Source organism: Ascidia mentula, chromosome 8 (genome assembly GCF_947561715.1).
Source record: "Ascidia mentula chromosome 8, kaAscMent1.1, whole genome shotgun sequence".
NCBI classification, from domain to species: Eukaryota; Metazoa; Chordata; class Ascidiacea; order Phlebobranchia; family Ascidiidae; genus Ascidia; species Ascidia mentula.
The window spans coordinates 489,845-503,595 of record NC_138573.1 but is presented as its reverse complement, the minus strand read 5'-3'; the positions used below and the strand labels follow the sequence as shown (position 1 = coordinate 503,595).

General features: G+C 39.7%; 2 protein-coding genes across 2 annotated transcripts; one reads left to right on the top strand and one right to left on the bottom strand.

The window, feature by feature from the left end:
* Positions 1-3,220: 3,220 nt before the first annotated feature.
* Positions 3,221-8,604, top strand: LOC145910675 (proton channel OTOP2-like). Its single transcript, XM_082997861.1, has 12 exons — positions 3,221-3,278; positions 3,506-3,671; positions 4,021-4,174; positions 4,748-4,898; positions 5,158-5,362; positions 5,591-5,703; positions 5,895-5,999; positions 6,140-6,331; positions 6,586-6,719; positions 7,147-7,392; positions 7,629-7,711; positions 7,926-8,604. Exons 1-12 carry the CDS (start codon positions 3,266-3,268, stop codon positions 8,602-8,604), a joined length of 2,241 nt encoding a protein of 746 aa, XP_082853987.1. The 5' UTR covers positions 3,221-3,265.
* Positions 8,605-8,913: 309 nt separating this feature from the next.
* LOC145911605 (uncharacterized) lies at positions 8,914-12,735 on the bottom strand. Its single transcript, XM_082999000.1, has 8 exons — positions 12,147-12,735; positions 11,146-11,296; positions 10,897-10,997; positions 10,721-10,832; positions 10,224-10,408; positions 9,821-9,932; positions 9,575-9,728; positions 8,914-9,333 (listed from the first exon to the last, which is right to left on the bottom strand). Exons 1-8 carry the CDS (start codon positions 12,586-12,588, stop codon positions 9,130-9,132), a joined length of 1,461 nt encoding a protein of 486 aa, XP_082855126.1. The 5' UTR covers positions 12,589-12,735; the 3' UTR covers positions 8,914-9,129.
* Positions 12,736-13,751: the final 1,016 nt, after the last annotated feature.

The following is a 13,751-nucleotide window of genomic DNA, read 5'->3' as shown; positions in this document are numbered from 1 at the left end:
AAAGTGCGCAAGCCCGAAGCCATGGAGACCGTGTCACCTCTGTCCCGTAAGCAGAATTCTCAAGGTAAACTAACAATAGACGTGTTTGTAAAAGCATTATCCACGTTGTCAACATTTGATCCTCACACCTCATTTTCTTGGCATGCTTAAGTCAAGCTTTTTTTACAACAAACATTTGATAGCTTTACAACGTCGCAACAAAATTCGAAACCTCAAAAACTTTTGGTCACGTAATGAACCGGAAATAATAAAACCTCTTCCCGATGATCGCGGGTGTGAAGTCAAAAGCGAAATTGAATCCGAAATAATAATTGTCGAGGATGAAAGAGCTGAAGATAACGTGAATAATAATGGTGTTGCGAATTGCGAATTTTGGGAAAGAGTGTGATCTGAGGTAGAACAGGTAACACGTTTAAATGATTTGCGCGGTGAAGCTGAAGAGTGCGATGACTGCGGCGAAATGCGAAAATGCGAAATGTTTCGAGCGCCCCAAACCGGATGAAGCCAAAATCGAAGACGTCATAAAGCAGCTCAGTCGTGCTTAAGTTTTTTAACGTTCTGTGATGTGCGCAGTGATTTCTATGGAAATTGCTGACAGGGTGAAAATAGAAAAATTACTGTCTTATAAAAACACTCACACCAAAAATGCCCCAAAAATATAATTTCGACTACATCGGCTTTAAAATGGAGATATAATTTAAATAGCAAATCCCCGATGGATATATGTCGATAAATGCGTCCGAAGTAGTCTTTTATGGTCATTTATCGTTAATGACATCTTTTGTGTGGTCACTGCCTCTCATTGGTTCAATGGTCAAACCTCGAATGTTCGGACACTTTTTGGCATTTGACCCTGACGCAAATTTGTACAGGAAAATCCCCGGATATGTCAAGGAAAATTCGTATGGAAAAAGTATGAAAACCATGACATATATCAGTTGTTAAGAATAAACTTTGTGTTTCACGGGTCTGTTACGTCATTAATGCAGTGTCTTGTCACAAACAAATTGTTGTTGTATCAAAAGCGTTGAATGCAAAACAAGTGTGGAAATGTAAAAATCGAACATTATGTTCGCAAATATGACAAAACGCCTTTCATTCGACCAAGAACCAAAATTTTAAGTTGATTAAAGTGTCCGCCCAGGATTATTCTCAAACTGATTTACAACAAAGTCGTCCAGTCATGTGATTTGGAAACTATTTAATCTGACAAAGCAAAGTTGGTCTGCTGTGAGAAATGCAAACACCGCCGACGAATGCCCGAAGCATGATATTTCATAAAATCATTTCGTCGAGTTTATTTGTCTTGAGCTGGAGCAGGTGACTGTTGCATCACGCTTGCATTAGATATCATAAAGGCGTATTTTTGGCGCTCTCGTGACGTCAGAATTGTTGAATTGTTTGATCTTTAATAAAACTCAAACATAATGGATTATTTGATACACAGGGCTAGCACGGTAAGTTTGTTCAGTATTGTTTGCTTTGTATTCTATATTTTCAGTCCCATGGTACAAAATTTGTTTTGTGGTTTCATAATGATCGATAAATCATGACTTTACAAAAATTTGGGGGTTAGAAACTTTGCTGAGTCATGAATAAGATTTCCACTTAGGCCGTGGCCACACTCGGGTTTGAAAATGTCAATTTCTGCAGCAGGTTTATCCAATTCAATGTCGAAGAACCCACAAATATAGATGAGATTGCAATAAATCCCAATTTTCCTAAAATATAAGTGGTATTAAAACCTAACCTGATGGTATTTGTGAATGGACAATCGCCAATTATGGTTTAAGTTTTAACAACCAGTATATGTCCACAGTCATCAGACATTAATTTATGACTGCGCGATAATTAGGCCAAGCACCTCGACTTGTTTAACATGGGCGAAGGCGGCATAGGTTCTACAGGTCACAGCCTGGGGCAATCATTACCAACCTGGTCAGGAAGTTATAATACGAATTCTGCTTCGTAAATATCCACAGTCTGCAGTCAATGTGGCCACCAGCGTTAACCAGTTTGAGCTTTCCAATCTAAACAGGACAAATTTTCAGGGCAACATTTCGCATTCAACATGCGCTTTTAAATGATTGGCTATGATTCAAAAAAAGCCTCGAAGATCTGTAAGTAAATTCTGTTGCTTAGTTTGGAATGCAGCCAACAAGGAACAGCTCGTAGTGAAGTTTAGCAGGAGTTGGGATCAGGTAAAAACAGGACTTGGAAACCAAGGAATCTGAACGGTTTCGCAAAACAACTAGTAGTTGCTCCCGTCTGTGTCAATGCAATAACCACGCGTTTCTCAAAACCACTAAGGGCGCCATTATTAACAATTGACCCAGACGGAGTTAGGGTTTTATTAATTCAAGTTTGTAGTTCGTGCGTCTATTTGTTATATTTCGGTACAAACGCGCCAGCTTCCGTCACAACGATTCAAGTAAAGATCCGCCCTCAAGTCATTGTTGCCCGGCAACCATAAAACTCAGGCTCATTGAGGTCATGTGATCCCGTACATATTTATTTTGCGGAGGAAAGAAAAGGTTGTCAGACAATAAGTGGTTGTGAGAATATATTGGATGGAGTTGGTGGTTTTAACACATGCAGTCGGTGGTCGGTGCCACTGGAGGAGATAAAATATTACCGATATGTGAAGCGATATTTTGTATTATAAGTTCACCGATGCCGCAACATTGCCAGATATTTAATGTCTTGTGCAACAATGCGACACCAGCAGCAGATTTTGACGAAAACATCTAGCTACATTTTTGTCAACATTCTTGTTTTTTGCCACTTGTCGCGTATGTGTTGTGTCAACGGTCAGTGAGTGTTGGTTTAACCCCGTGTTAAGAGATCGGGTTGATGTTAAAAATGCTCAGTAACAATGGTTAAATATTAGCTTAGCCTTATCGTGATTGTCGGCTTGTGTTGCGCGACGTTAAAACATATTTCGTGTCTCGCACATAACGCAAGGTTTATTTAATTCCAGAATAGTTTATTCTGTCACCATTCTGTGTTCAAATGTTTTGGGTGATGTTCAATTTGAAAGAAAAGTCAATGTCTAGTTTGGGAACTCACCGTTTTTCAGTTTTAAACAAAAGTCAAACTGCCTAAAACGAAAGTTCCAGGTTTATTTAAGTCTTTTAATAGCAACCATACTTGCAAATTACCCACAAATTTAATGCGTGTTTTACTTCAGGATCGACAAAATATAGAAATGACAAATGAAATTTCATCAGGAAGCAAAGTGGAGTTGGTTGGGGAGCAAAGAAATATGGCGGACGGAGGTAAAAAGATTTTAATAATGGCGAATTCTCAGAGCCAATTGCTTCCAATTGAATTGTGTTAATGTTTAATGTTTTTGAAGCAAGTGAACTTTCAGTGCATTCAATTAAGTTATAAAATGATAAAAAAAGGATTTCGCACTTAACAAGCTTGAATTTCTACAATAAATTTGAATGTTTGCAAACTTACCGAAATGACAGTTTTGACATCACTGTCTATTGCGTCACAGCTTCTTACGTCGCGTTCAGCGAATCTCGTAAAACTGGAAAGGAGAAAAGTCAGACAGTATCGTTCGATACGAGTGGGGTTCTTTCTCTTCAAACCGATCTTCCCATCGAACAAGTTGAAGATGATCACTACGTATTCAGAAGGGGATCAACCGAAGTTCATATCGAGTTGGTTGAATTTGTAGAGAATAATCCAAGCTAACATAGCCAACTAAGCCCATGTAAATTGAGCTAAGTTCAATAAACGTCCCGCTTGTATCGTCAACCTTTCTCAACTCAATGATAACATCGACGTACGTGTCTATGTTTGTCTGTTACCTATACCAAAATAAGCTTTGTTATTCATGTTGAAAGTTTGTATAACCATGACCTGTATGCTGCAAAATCAAGTTAACCGGGAAACGCTGAATATTCCATTCGAAATTTAGTGAAGAGTTTTAGCGAATGTCATAATATATGTTTGTCACGTGTCATTTTAAACATGTCACCGAAACCAAACCTCCAATCCTTCCACCAGGACATACGCCGCGTCATCAGCTAGTGACGTCATCGGGGAACACAGCGAGCGTTGGGCGATCGCGGAAGCTCTCAAGTTGTTTTCAGTTCTAGAAGCGATGATGATATTCATAATCACTGTCGTCATCAAGTTGTCGGCCGTCTTAACTCACTCTGTAAGTTGCTGTTGTTTGGTGCTGACCTGTTGAAAATAGCGGTAACAAAGTAATTATAGAACAAATTAAAGTTGTTTAAATAGGTTTCAATGTAAACATTAAACAAAAATACATTATCTTCTTGTGAGTGTGTGAGCGTTGGTTAATTGTCGAATGGTTGCAAAAACCGCTTTCAGGTGCATTCCAAACTTATATAGTATGCACCAATGATAAAATATTTTACATTTAGATTTTCCTACCGGGGGCACCAAACTATGATAACAATGAGACCACAGTAGACCTAATTAAAACAAATACAACAATATCAGACGCCTTTTGCATTCCTCTTAATTAAATCGCATTACTTGCAAGTGTCACACAGCAAGTAGGTGATTTTGATGGATTACAATTAGAACATGTAGAAAACGACACGAACTTCGGCTCCTGCGTTTGTTGGTTTCAAAGGTGCTTGTGAATAAATCAACTTGAACACTGCATTCATCTCCTGAGGTTTTCAAAACCCGCGAAACGCCCCCATCAGCCACCATGGGTGCGAAATGTAATCGTTAACCTTGTGCTAATATTTACCTCCAGATATCAGCGATTGTTGAGATCGAATACATGCTCACCTTGTATGTTATGGGATTTCTATGGACGACTTACTACAGCTTCAAGGGAACTTTCCGAAGAAAAGGTCAACTGAAGTTTTCGAAAAGCCACAAAAGTAGCAACCGATGGTTAAAAGGTGAATACGGGATGTCTTTGGTTATGAAATTACTTGATTTAATTCGAAAGAAAAACGTCTACAGCGTTTGAGGCGATATCCACACCCACAAAGTCATATCTAACAAAATTACTTTACTCACAAATCAAACAAGTTTAAGCAAAACCATTTTCAATGATTCCTAACAATCGATCAAGTTTCGAGTCCTCTGCTCATATGCAAACACAACTTGCAGTGAAGCAAACTCCGCCAAGTGAAAAATATCTTTGTTCCAATAAAGGCGTCGTCGTGTTGTTCGGGATGGCGATTGTTGTAAAGGACGGACTCGAATTCCTCGCGTCATTATTGGTTGATTCTACAACTTGTGTGGAAGCAAAACTGAACACAGCTCTGTCCGTATTCCACGCGCTCTTCATCCTCAGCCAAGTGAAATATCTTTTCAAGTTCTCCAAAGTCTTCATCAGGAATTGCTCGGCAGGTTCCAGGTAACTATATGTTTGTTTGTGTCTGATGTATTTTTTCGGTAAAATAATTCTCTAAAAAAAATTGTGTAATAATTATTTATTGTTAAATCACTTTAAAAGTTGAATAAAACATGTAACTTGAATTAATCTAAATTATCATTATAAAAGCCTTACTTAACATCTCAACATCAAACACGGCCACAAAATTGTTTAGTAATGTTTGTGGATAACCAACATGTTTATGTTCAGAACTGGTCTGATGATAATTATCGCAATCAACCTCTCAGCATGGATCGGGGCAATCATAGATGAAACTGTCGTAGCTTTGGGGACGCCAGTCGCAAACACAGATGACATCCACGGTAAAATGATATTAAAAAAAACTACAATTTACCACAAAGAATCAATTACTGACATACAATTAATAAGTATAAAATTAAACAAGTATTAATATTTTAGTTAAAGCGTAAGCAATAGTTCTGCACGTGCTAGATACACAAGACAAAAAGTATAATTTATGATTACAACTAACTTTTTTCGGTACTTTCTGCAGAAAGTGGAGAATCCACAACGGTTGCGGCTTCAACCGCTCTCTACGACAATATTTCTACTCACAACGATTCGTATCGTTCCTCCGATTATTCCGCAACCACAAGTGGTGAGATAAGTTTGAATAAATTTGAGTACTTTTCATCCAAGTTGAAACAGGGGCCTTTGGTTTTTAAATTGATTAATTTTTGTTTATTATTTTCTCACCAAGTCCAAGCATTCACTTTTACAACTATTGTGACGTCACAGACAGTTGCGAGTGCCACACGAGCTTTTGTTCTGCTGTTCACGTCGCGGAACAATTCCTCTTCCCATTCCTGATCGAATTCAGTCTCGTGGCGTCCTCCCTTCTCCTGATCACGTGGAGCAACATAGGGAAGCAACCTCCCCCATGTGAAGGAGTGATCAAACCGAGCTACAAGTTTCACAGATCATATCTGGGTACAAATAATTGAGATGGAAGATATTCATTAGTTATGATTGTACTTCAATAATATTCGAAAATTAGTTTTGCGAATTCCCCTTATTTTTATTCATTCAATCTTTGACCAAATCTGCAGAAAAATTATGTCACTTTTTTGTTTCCGTTATTGACGAAGTTGCAATGATTCTGGAATATTACAGGATAATGATTTATTAGAACCTCTGCTAACCTGAATCTTTGTGAAGTTTACCACGTGTTTTTGTGTTCACAGGAGTTTTCTTCGGTGGTTGTGCAGTGTTTGTAACTCTCATCATCATCATATTACTTGGGACAACCGAACCACAAGCTGCAGTGCAAACTTACTACACGGAATCAACACAACTTCTCGTTTACAACTCGTTTCTAGTAAGTTTCCACGTCAATTACTTCTTCTATGACCTTTTTTGGGGGTAAATGACAAAATATTTACTAACCGATTAAACTCTTCAAAAAGTTATCGGAATCTCCAAACAGTCTTTAGGGCAGCAAATACTCGGTATCTGATAAAACACAAGAATAAATGACTTGAGTTTTTTGTTACTTATCTTGTTGAATATTTGCAAACTTCAGAAGTTGGCATAGTAACTCAGGGGGGCCATTGTGTGGTGTCAAACTTACGACAAAACTAAATGCCTCTATGTCCGATTATGATAGCTACGATAGTGACCGATTGAATTTTACTACGAAATCATCATATGCAATGCCAATGGAACCAAACCTCCTGTGACATTTTCCAGTTGAATTTCCCACCAAAATTAAAAGATCGATCAAACATTCATCAAGTTTGTCACAGATCGGATTGGACACGAGTATGATAATCGCATGCGGGATCGGATTCTACCTCTTCTCTCGGATCATCCGACCATCCGAGTCCTCATCCATGTTAGACACAGCTCTTCTGATGGTTTGCATCCTCGGGCCGATCTGCATGAACCTCTTCTCCTTGTTAGCTGTGATCGCAGGATCAGACAACAAAATATATGGTTGGGTTCTCACGCTTGTTGAGCCGATATGCGATCTCACGGAATGCATCATGCAGGTAAAACACGTGTGTAAGAAATTTCTTCTCCAAGCTTTTACTTTCAAATTCATTGACCATGTTTTGACAATAAGCTTCAAACTTGATTGGAAGCGAAAAACTTATCAAAGTTAATTATGAGTTATAAGTTTTATTTTTTGCGTGAAGTCAGATTATATCTGACAAGTTTGTACGAAGTACTGACAAAGAAACAAGAAAATTGTGAATTTGTGATTCAGCAACTTTTTCTCCTTCAGCTTGCCTTTATTCTTTACGGACTCCAACGTGAACCGGTGACGTCAGCACACGCCAAAGAGACAGCTTCCCATTTGAGAAGGGGGTAAGTGACGTCATGCTTTATTCTTTGTGATTAAACAAATGCTGTATTTTTCTAATGAAGTTTATTTTTTAATATTGTCACCGGTGTAAACAAAATAAAAGTATGGTGCGTGAAGATCATAAAATTGATGACTTTGTAAATCCAACCTGACAACTCTACGTTTGTGAACATCAACGTAAACTACATGGTTTAACCTCTTGACCCATATCCGCAGGATCGCCAGTCAGCTTAAACGTGGCTTGGTTAACGATGGCGATGACAGTTCAGATGAGGGAGGTTACGACAATAAGACTTACCTGAGAAGCAGAAGAAACTCCATAACGTCGATAGTTTCTGCGATAGCGAACAACGGGAGTCGTTACAACACCACAGAGATGCAATCCCCTACTCTGGTACGCAGAGATCACCTCGTTCCAGATAACCAAACACAAAACCGCGTGCCTCAAATCGTCATCACTACGTCAGAAGATGGGAAGGAAGACACCGGATGTGATGACGTATCCAATCACAGCGATGACGTCACCAAAGTAGAGGTCACAGAGGACGTTGAGAAGAACGGAGATGTTGTGATAGTTCCAGAGGAAGTCAAAGTTGACCTCCAGGAGCCCCCAGCGAAGCAATCCATCCTTAAAATTGTTTCCGAAACCCGAGTCGCGCGACCCGACCAACTTCGACTATGGCTCCGTGACATCATAATGTTCTTGCTGATTTCGAACGCGTGTTTGTGGGCGTTTATGTCGTTGGACGGGACGGCGTTCGACGTCTACTTCTATGAGTCGGTCTTCTTCGGTACAAGCGCGTGGACGACGATAATAATGATATGTCGTCCCCTGAACATATTCTTCCGCATGCACTCTGCCGGATGTCTGTTTGAAATGTGGTCGTTCGCATGAAGGCGCTATGGAGAAGTAACTATTCTGTTTCTGTCGCAAGTCACGTGGGTCGAGTGATGACTGTGATTGGTTAGAGCCAATGCTTTTTAAATATTTTAATTTTGTACAGCTTTGTTCCATTAATTCTTTTCGAACAAATCGTGACTCATTTTCAACAAACGTTTATCACTAATTTACATCTGAGTAATTTCTTTTGACATCATTTCCATGTGTTTTGTCGTGTTTGTTTATATGGCTTGTTTTATTTAAATTCCTGTCGTTTATGGCTTGTTTTATTTAAATGCTTTCATATAAACGCCATAACACCACACAATCGTATCTATAAGAAAACAATTACAACTGTTGTGTTGAAGAATTCTTTGTGTGACGTAACGGTTGAAGAGACAAGGGCTGAAAGTGACGTCATGCCGTGTGCGTAAAATATCAACTTGTAAAAATCGTGTTAAAAAAACAGACAGAATAAACATAACATGCAGATGGCAACTTGTTAAAACGTCATCTCTGGTTTGTGTTCCACACGTGACTTCACGCTTCAGTACCTTCACCTGTCGCGACTAAATTGTCGTCGAAGCGTATCGAGCGTTTCTGTGGTTTCTCCGTCAAATCACCCAAGGTCAGAGAATGTTCGTCGCCGCATGGTGGCGTTGATGGTTTAACATTTTTCGAGCCAGCTCCTCTGGTAACTTCCACAGTTTGACCGCAGCAGGCAGTGAAAAGGTCGTTTGTCACCTGGAAATACAAGGTTACTTGTGTAATAAGGATAAGGATCAGGTTTGTATACAAGAAAACTCATGGTAATAATCCACAACAAGTTTGTATATGGAGGAAATTCTGACACAAAACATAGAATTAGAAACAAGTTAAACATTCCTGTCACGATTGATGTGGGAAATATAAACATCAGTCGTGGGTTGCAAGCAATCAAGAGGGGAAATCAACTCTGTAGAACGTTTGTTTATTTTATGTTCACCTGTTTCATGCGATGAAGGGTGAGATAGAAGATGACAGGATTGAAGAAGGATTGCATGAAACTGATCAGGTTGAGAGATTGTACAACTTTCACTGGTACGAGATGCTCAACATTCGCCAAACAATCAATCAGAAGTAATAAGTTGACAGGCAACCTACAAGAGGGGGTAGATTATATACTGGACGCTTTATTGACCTCTAGTGTGTGTATTATACAACTACAACTTCCGCCAGAGGTCAGTGTTACCTGCATATGATGTATGAAGTTGTGACAGCTATAATGAAGTGGGTCGTGTTCCTCATGTAGGATATTTGAATGGAATGTCGCCTTCGAACACCAGATGAAACCCTGCTATCACCTAGAAATTTATTTGTAGAAATTTAAACCTGAACTTTGCATGGGTTTAAACCGCCCAGCTTGCCACCACAAGAAAACCCAATGCTAATACTCCAACACTGCTTTGCTCATCATCAGTGCTGTGAACTAACTGGCTTGGTTTCCATCCGTTTACAGCACTTATGATGAGCACAGCAGAGTATGATAAGTTTGCTTATAATGGTCAGCATATTAGCTTTGCCTTTTCTGTTACGTGTAACCACCAACTACTTCAAGAAGCACAGATATATCATGTAGAAAGGTTTCTACCCACCAGTGTGTCGCCTCTGATTGTGTTTCCGGACCAGATTAAGATGAACTCTGTATGGAAGAACAACACCCAAACCACCTGCTATAGAAATCGTATACGAGCACATGACGATGATCACCACGAGTGAGGATAGAAATATTACAACGCATGCGATTCCGTAATAAATCTTCAACGACGGGAATAGAAAACTGTGAAAATAAAGAAGTTTTTCACAATTAACCTGATGTCAAGTTTTTCTACGTGTGCGAGGTTTGGGGCGGTGGAATTATTCCTGGAAGTGTTGAAACAGGGGACTTGTGGCGTAAAAATCACCAAGTTATCGAATGATGAAATTCTTGGGGTTAACAAACAACCAGCTGCGTAGTTTGCCATGTGGCCAACGGACTTCCTTTTAAAAATCTATGTTGACTTGATTTGAGTCAAACCAAAACCCAAGGAAAATATTTTCAAACTTTTGTATATGCAGGTAAAACCCCCCTAGTGTTGATCGCACATCAAACCTGCAAGAATTTTGGAAATAACATTCGGCAGCCGCGTGACTTTCAACCAGAATTCCACTGGACAGAAAACACAAACAATCCGCTGTGCAATTCCACAACAACCCGACGATAACTAAGAAAAAGTGAAAAAATTAACAAAACTATTCGACCATATCGAATCACGTTCTACTACTCACATATCGATGCCGACACGACCCACACTGCTGCCCCAAACATGTAACTTTTCCTCCGGGAGAGAAGGATTGAAGCCCGGCGGTTTCTGGCGGAAGTGTTTAATCTGGGCGTGAAATAAAGTTTCTTGGGTCTACTTGTTGGTTACGTTAAAGGCATAATGGTCACTTTTGTGTCACATTTGAAAGTTGGATATAATTCGGGTTGAACTCAACAAAAATAACTGTGGGTCGAGTCACGTGATAACTACGCACCTTTCCGTCGTCGGATGAGCGAGCTGTGCAGCCACGTATCGCGAAAAAGCGGTGGCAATAAGTGCGGTATTCCCCACAGTCGCAACCTCGGCCGCCATAAAGATGGCAGTTTTTATTCTGAAAAACCACGCGGTGGCGCCCATGTACACAGCTGTGTCAAAGTAAAAAAACAATTTGAGATAATTTCACCACAAGGAAAAGCTAAACAACCGATATATATATTGCTTGCAATGTTCACATTTGCAAACGTGTACAACGCTATGTCAGTGTTAATTGGAATGTCACGCGTCAAAATGATTTGAAAAATTAAAAACTACGAAAGCTGAGTTTTCTATTTAAAAGCGAGGGCGTGATTTCTGTTGTTTAGAGGTTGGTATTTTTAATTCAATTTCGTTACCGAAAATATTCGAACACATTTGTCGAAACGTAAATAGCATCAGTTTGTTCGAGGGCGCAGCAAGTTGGCAGGAAGTGGAAATCATTCAATCACAAACACAGAAATTTCATATAAATCACATGCTGTAGTCACTTGTAACCACAAAACTGGTGAAGGTTACACAACACTAAATATATCAGTATATCAGCCAGTCTTAACCACGTTCCGTCCTTCTTTCGCTTCCGCCAAACTTTTAAATGCGACATCATTGTTCGTGGAACGAAAACATGACGTTTTCTAGTGTGAGGAAACTATTGCGAGACTAAGAATGTTTACGGAGACATTCCGTCCCCTAGTTTCTATCCCGAGCTGACAAATATTGTTCGAGGTGGGAACAATATTGCTGCAATACGCCTCTACTGACAATAATTTTATTATATCAACGTTTCGGCCGCCATGCAGCAGCCTATATCTGGATGTATAAAAATATGAATAATACAACGTGGACAATGTTAAAATAATTGCCAGGAGAGCCGAATTGCGGCGATAAAACATGCCTGGCAGCATCAGCAGTAATTTATTGTGCAAAAATATTAAATGTATGAATAACAAGATACTAACTTACCATCATCAGTATCCGTTGCCGTACCCTCGACACTGAGATGGTGAACGCTGTTACCGAGATAAACAATCCCTAGGAAGGCGTCGCAAAGCGCGATGTTCAGTGCGAAGATGTAGATGCTCTGACGTAGTTTGTTCCAACTTCTCAACAAAGCCGCGATCACGATGACGTTCACGAGCAGGACAGAAGCCGCGATTACAATACTCAACACTGGTAACCCGCTGAGTGGTTGGATGAAGTCTTGAGTTACTTCCAAGTGACCCATGTGTTCTTCTTTGATCCTGTGACAATCGTTTGTCACCGAATGTTCAACCGTTGAGTTCAACATCACTCCGCTTGTCTGCAACTTCTGGTCGGCGGTAAAAGTTGATTGCGGTTCAAAGATGGTCTTTATCACCCCGGATCCTTCCCCGTTCAATTCCTCGAGGTCGGGTGTTTGCGTCATTCGGGTTATTTAAGGAATGTGGGAAAAAAGTTTCTTTTCCTGGCAAACCTTACAAAGGGTGACAACAAACTTTGCGGTTATTATTACCACAATTGCGGGTTGGGAGAAAAGATATTCAAGACGAAAGCACCACAAGAATGACCCTAGATGACCTCGAACACAAACGAATACTTGTTAAAGCAATTGCATTACAATCAAACGTTCAGGAAAATTTTAGTCACAATTTGAATAGAGTATCCTATATGTGTTTATCATTACATTCAAACAATGTTTTTTCTTATAATTTTTGTGACACGCTATCTTTAAAACTTAAATTACTGCAAATCATTGCTTTGCTTTTCAACTAACTACAACCTGTTCGTCAACAACTTGATTAAACTTTTTGCGATATTTATATCAATCCACACTTTCACACCGCGACCCTACCATGGCTCTTCTGATGAGCTTCCCTTTGTTATCGACGAAACCACAGCTTTTAATTGTTCCGAGGTCGCAAACCGTCCGGTCAGCTTAAGGCCGGCAAAACTGACGTCAGCAAACGTGTCCGATACGTCACGACTTCGTTTTGCTTTCCTTGCACTTTAGTCAGGGGGTTGGGCATTGTTTATTTCTTCGTGTTCAAAAAAAATCGCTTCCCTGGCAACAATCGCATGGACCCGAATTTCATCATAATTAATCTTTAAAAACGGATTTACAAAGAGACACCCGCTGTGAATCCGTGTACAATTTACATAAAGCTGCCAAACCGTTTCCTGCGTAAAATGCAACTTTTCGTGTTTTGTAATGGGCAGAGTAGCCTTGGCTACATCAAGGCAAATTTAATTCAATCTTACAACTTCACAAGTACTGCGTCATCCCGATCTGTGCGAACCATTCCAACTTCTGACAGCATGGAATACAAAATTAACATTCAAAACAAACATGTCTACCGAAACTTTGCGACGCCTACCATTATAACCCATGTACATCAAAAAACTTGCAACCAGTTACTGGCCCAACTTGTGGGATCACTAAACTCGACTAAAACACCAGCAATCTATTGAAAATTTCACCTTCCTACCACCATGACGTCACTACCGAGTAAACCCCACTTCCTTCGATTGAATGGGGAATTCGAACATTGCGTGTGAATGCAGTTCAGTGCACGATTTTCAAGCGCCCAA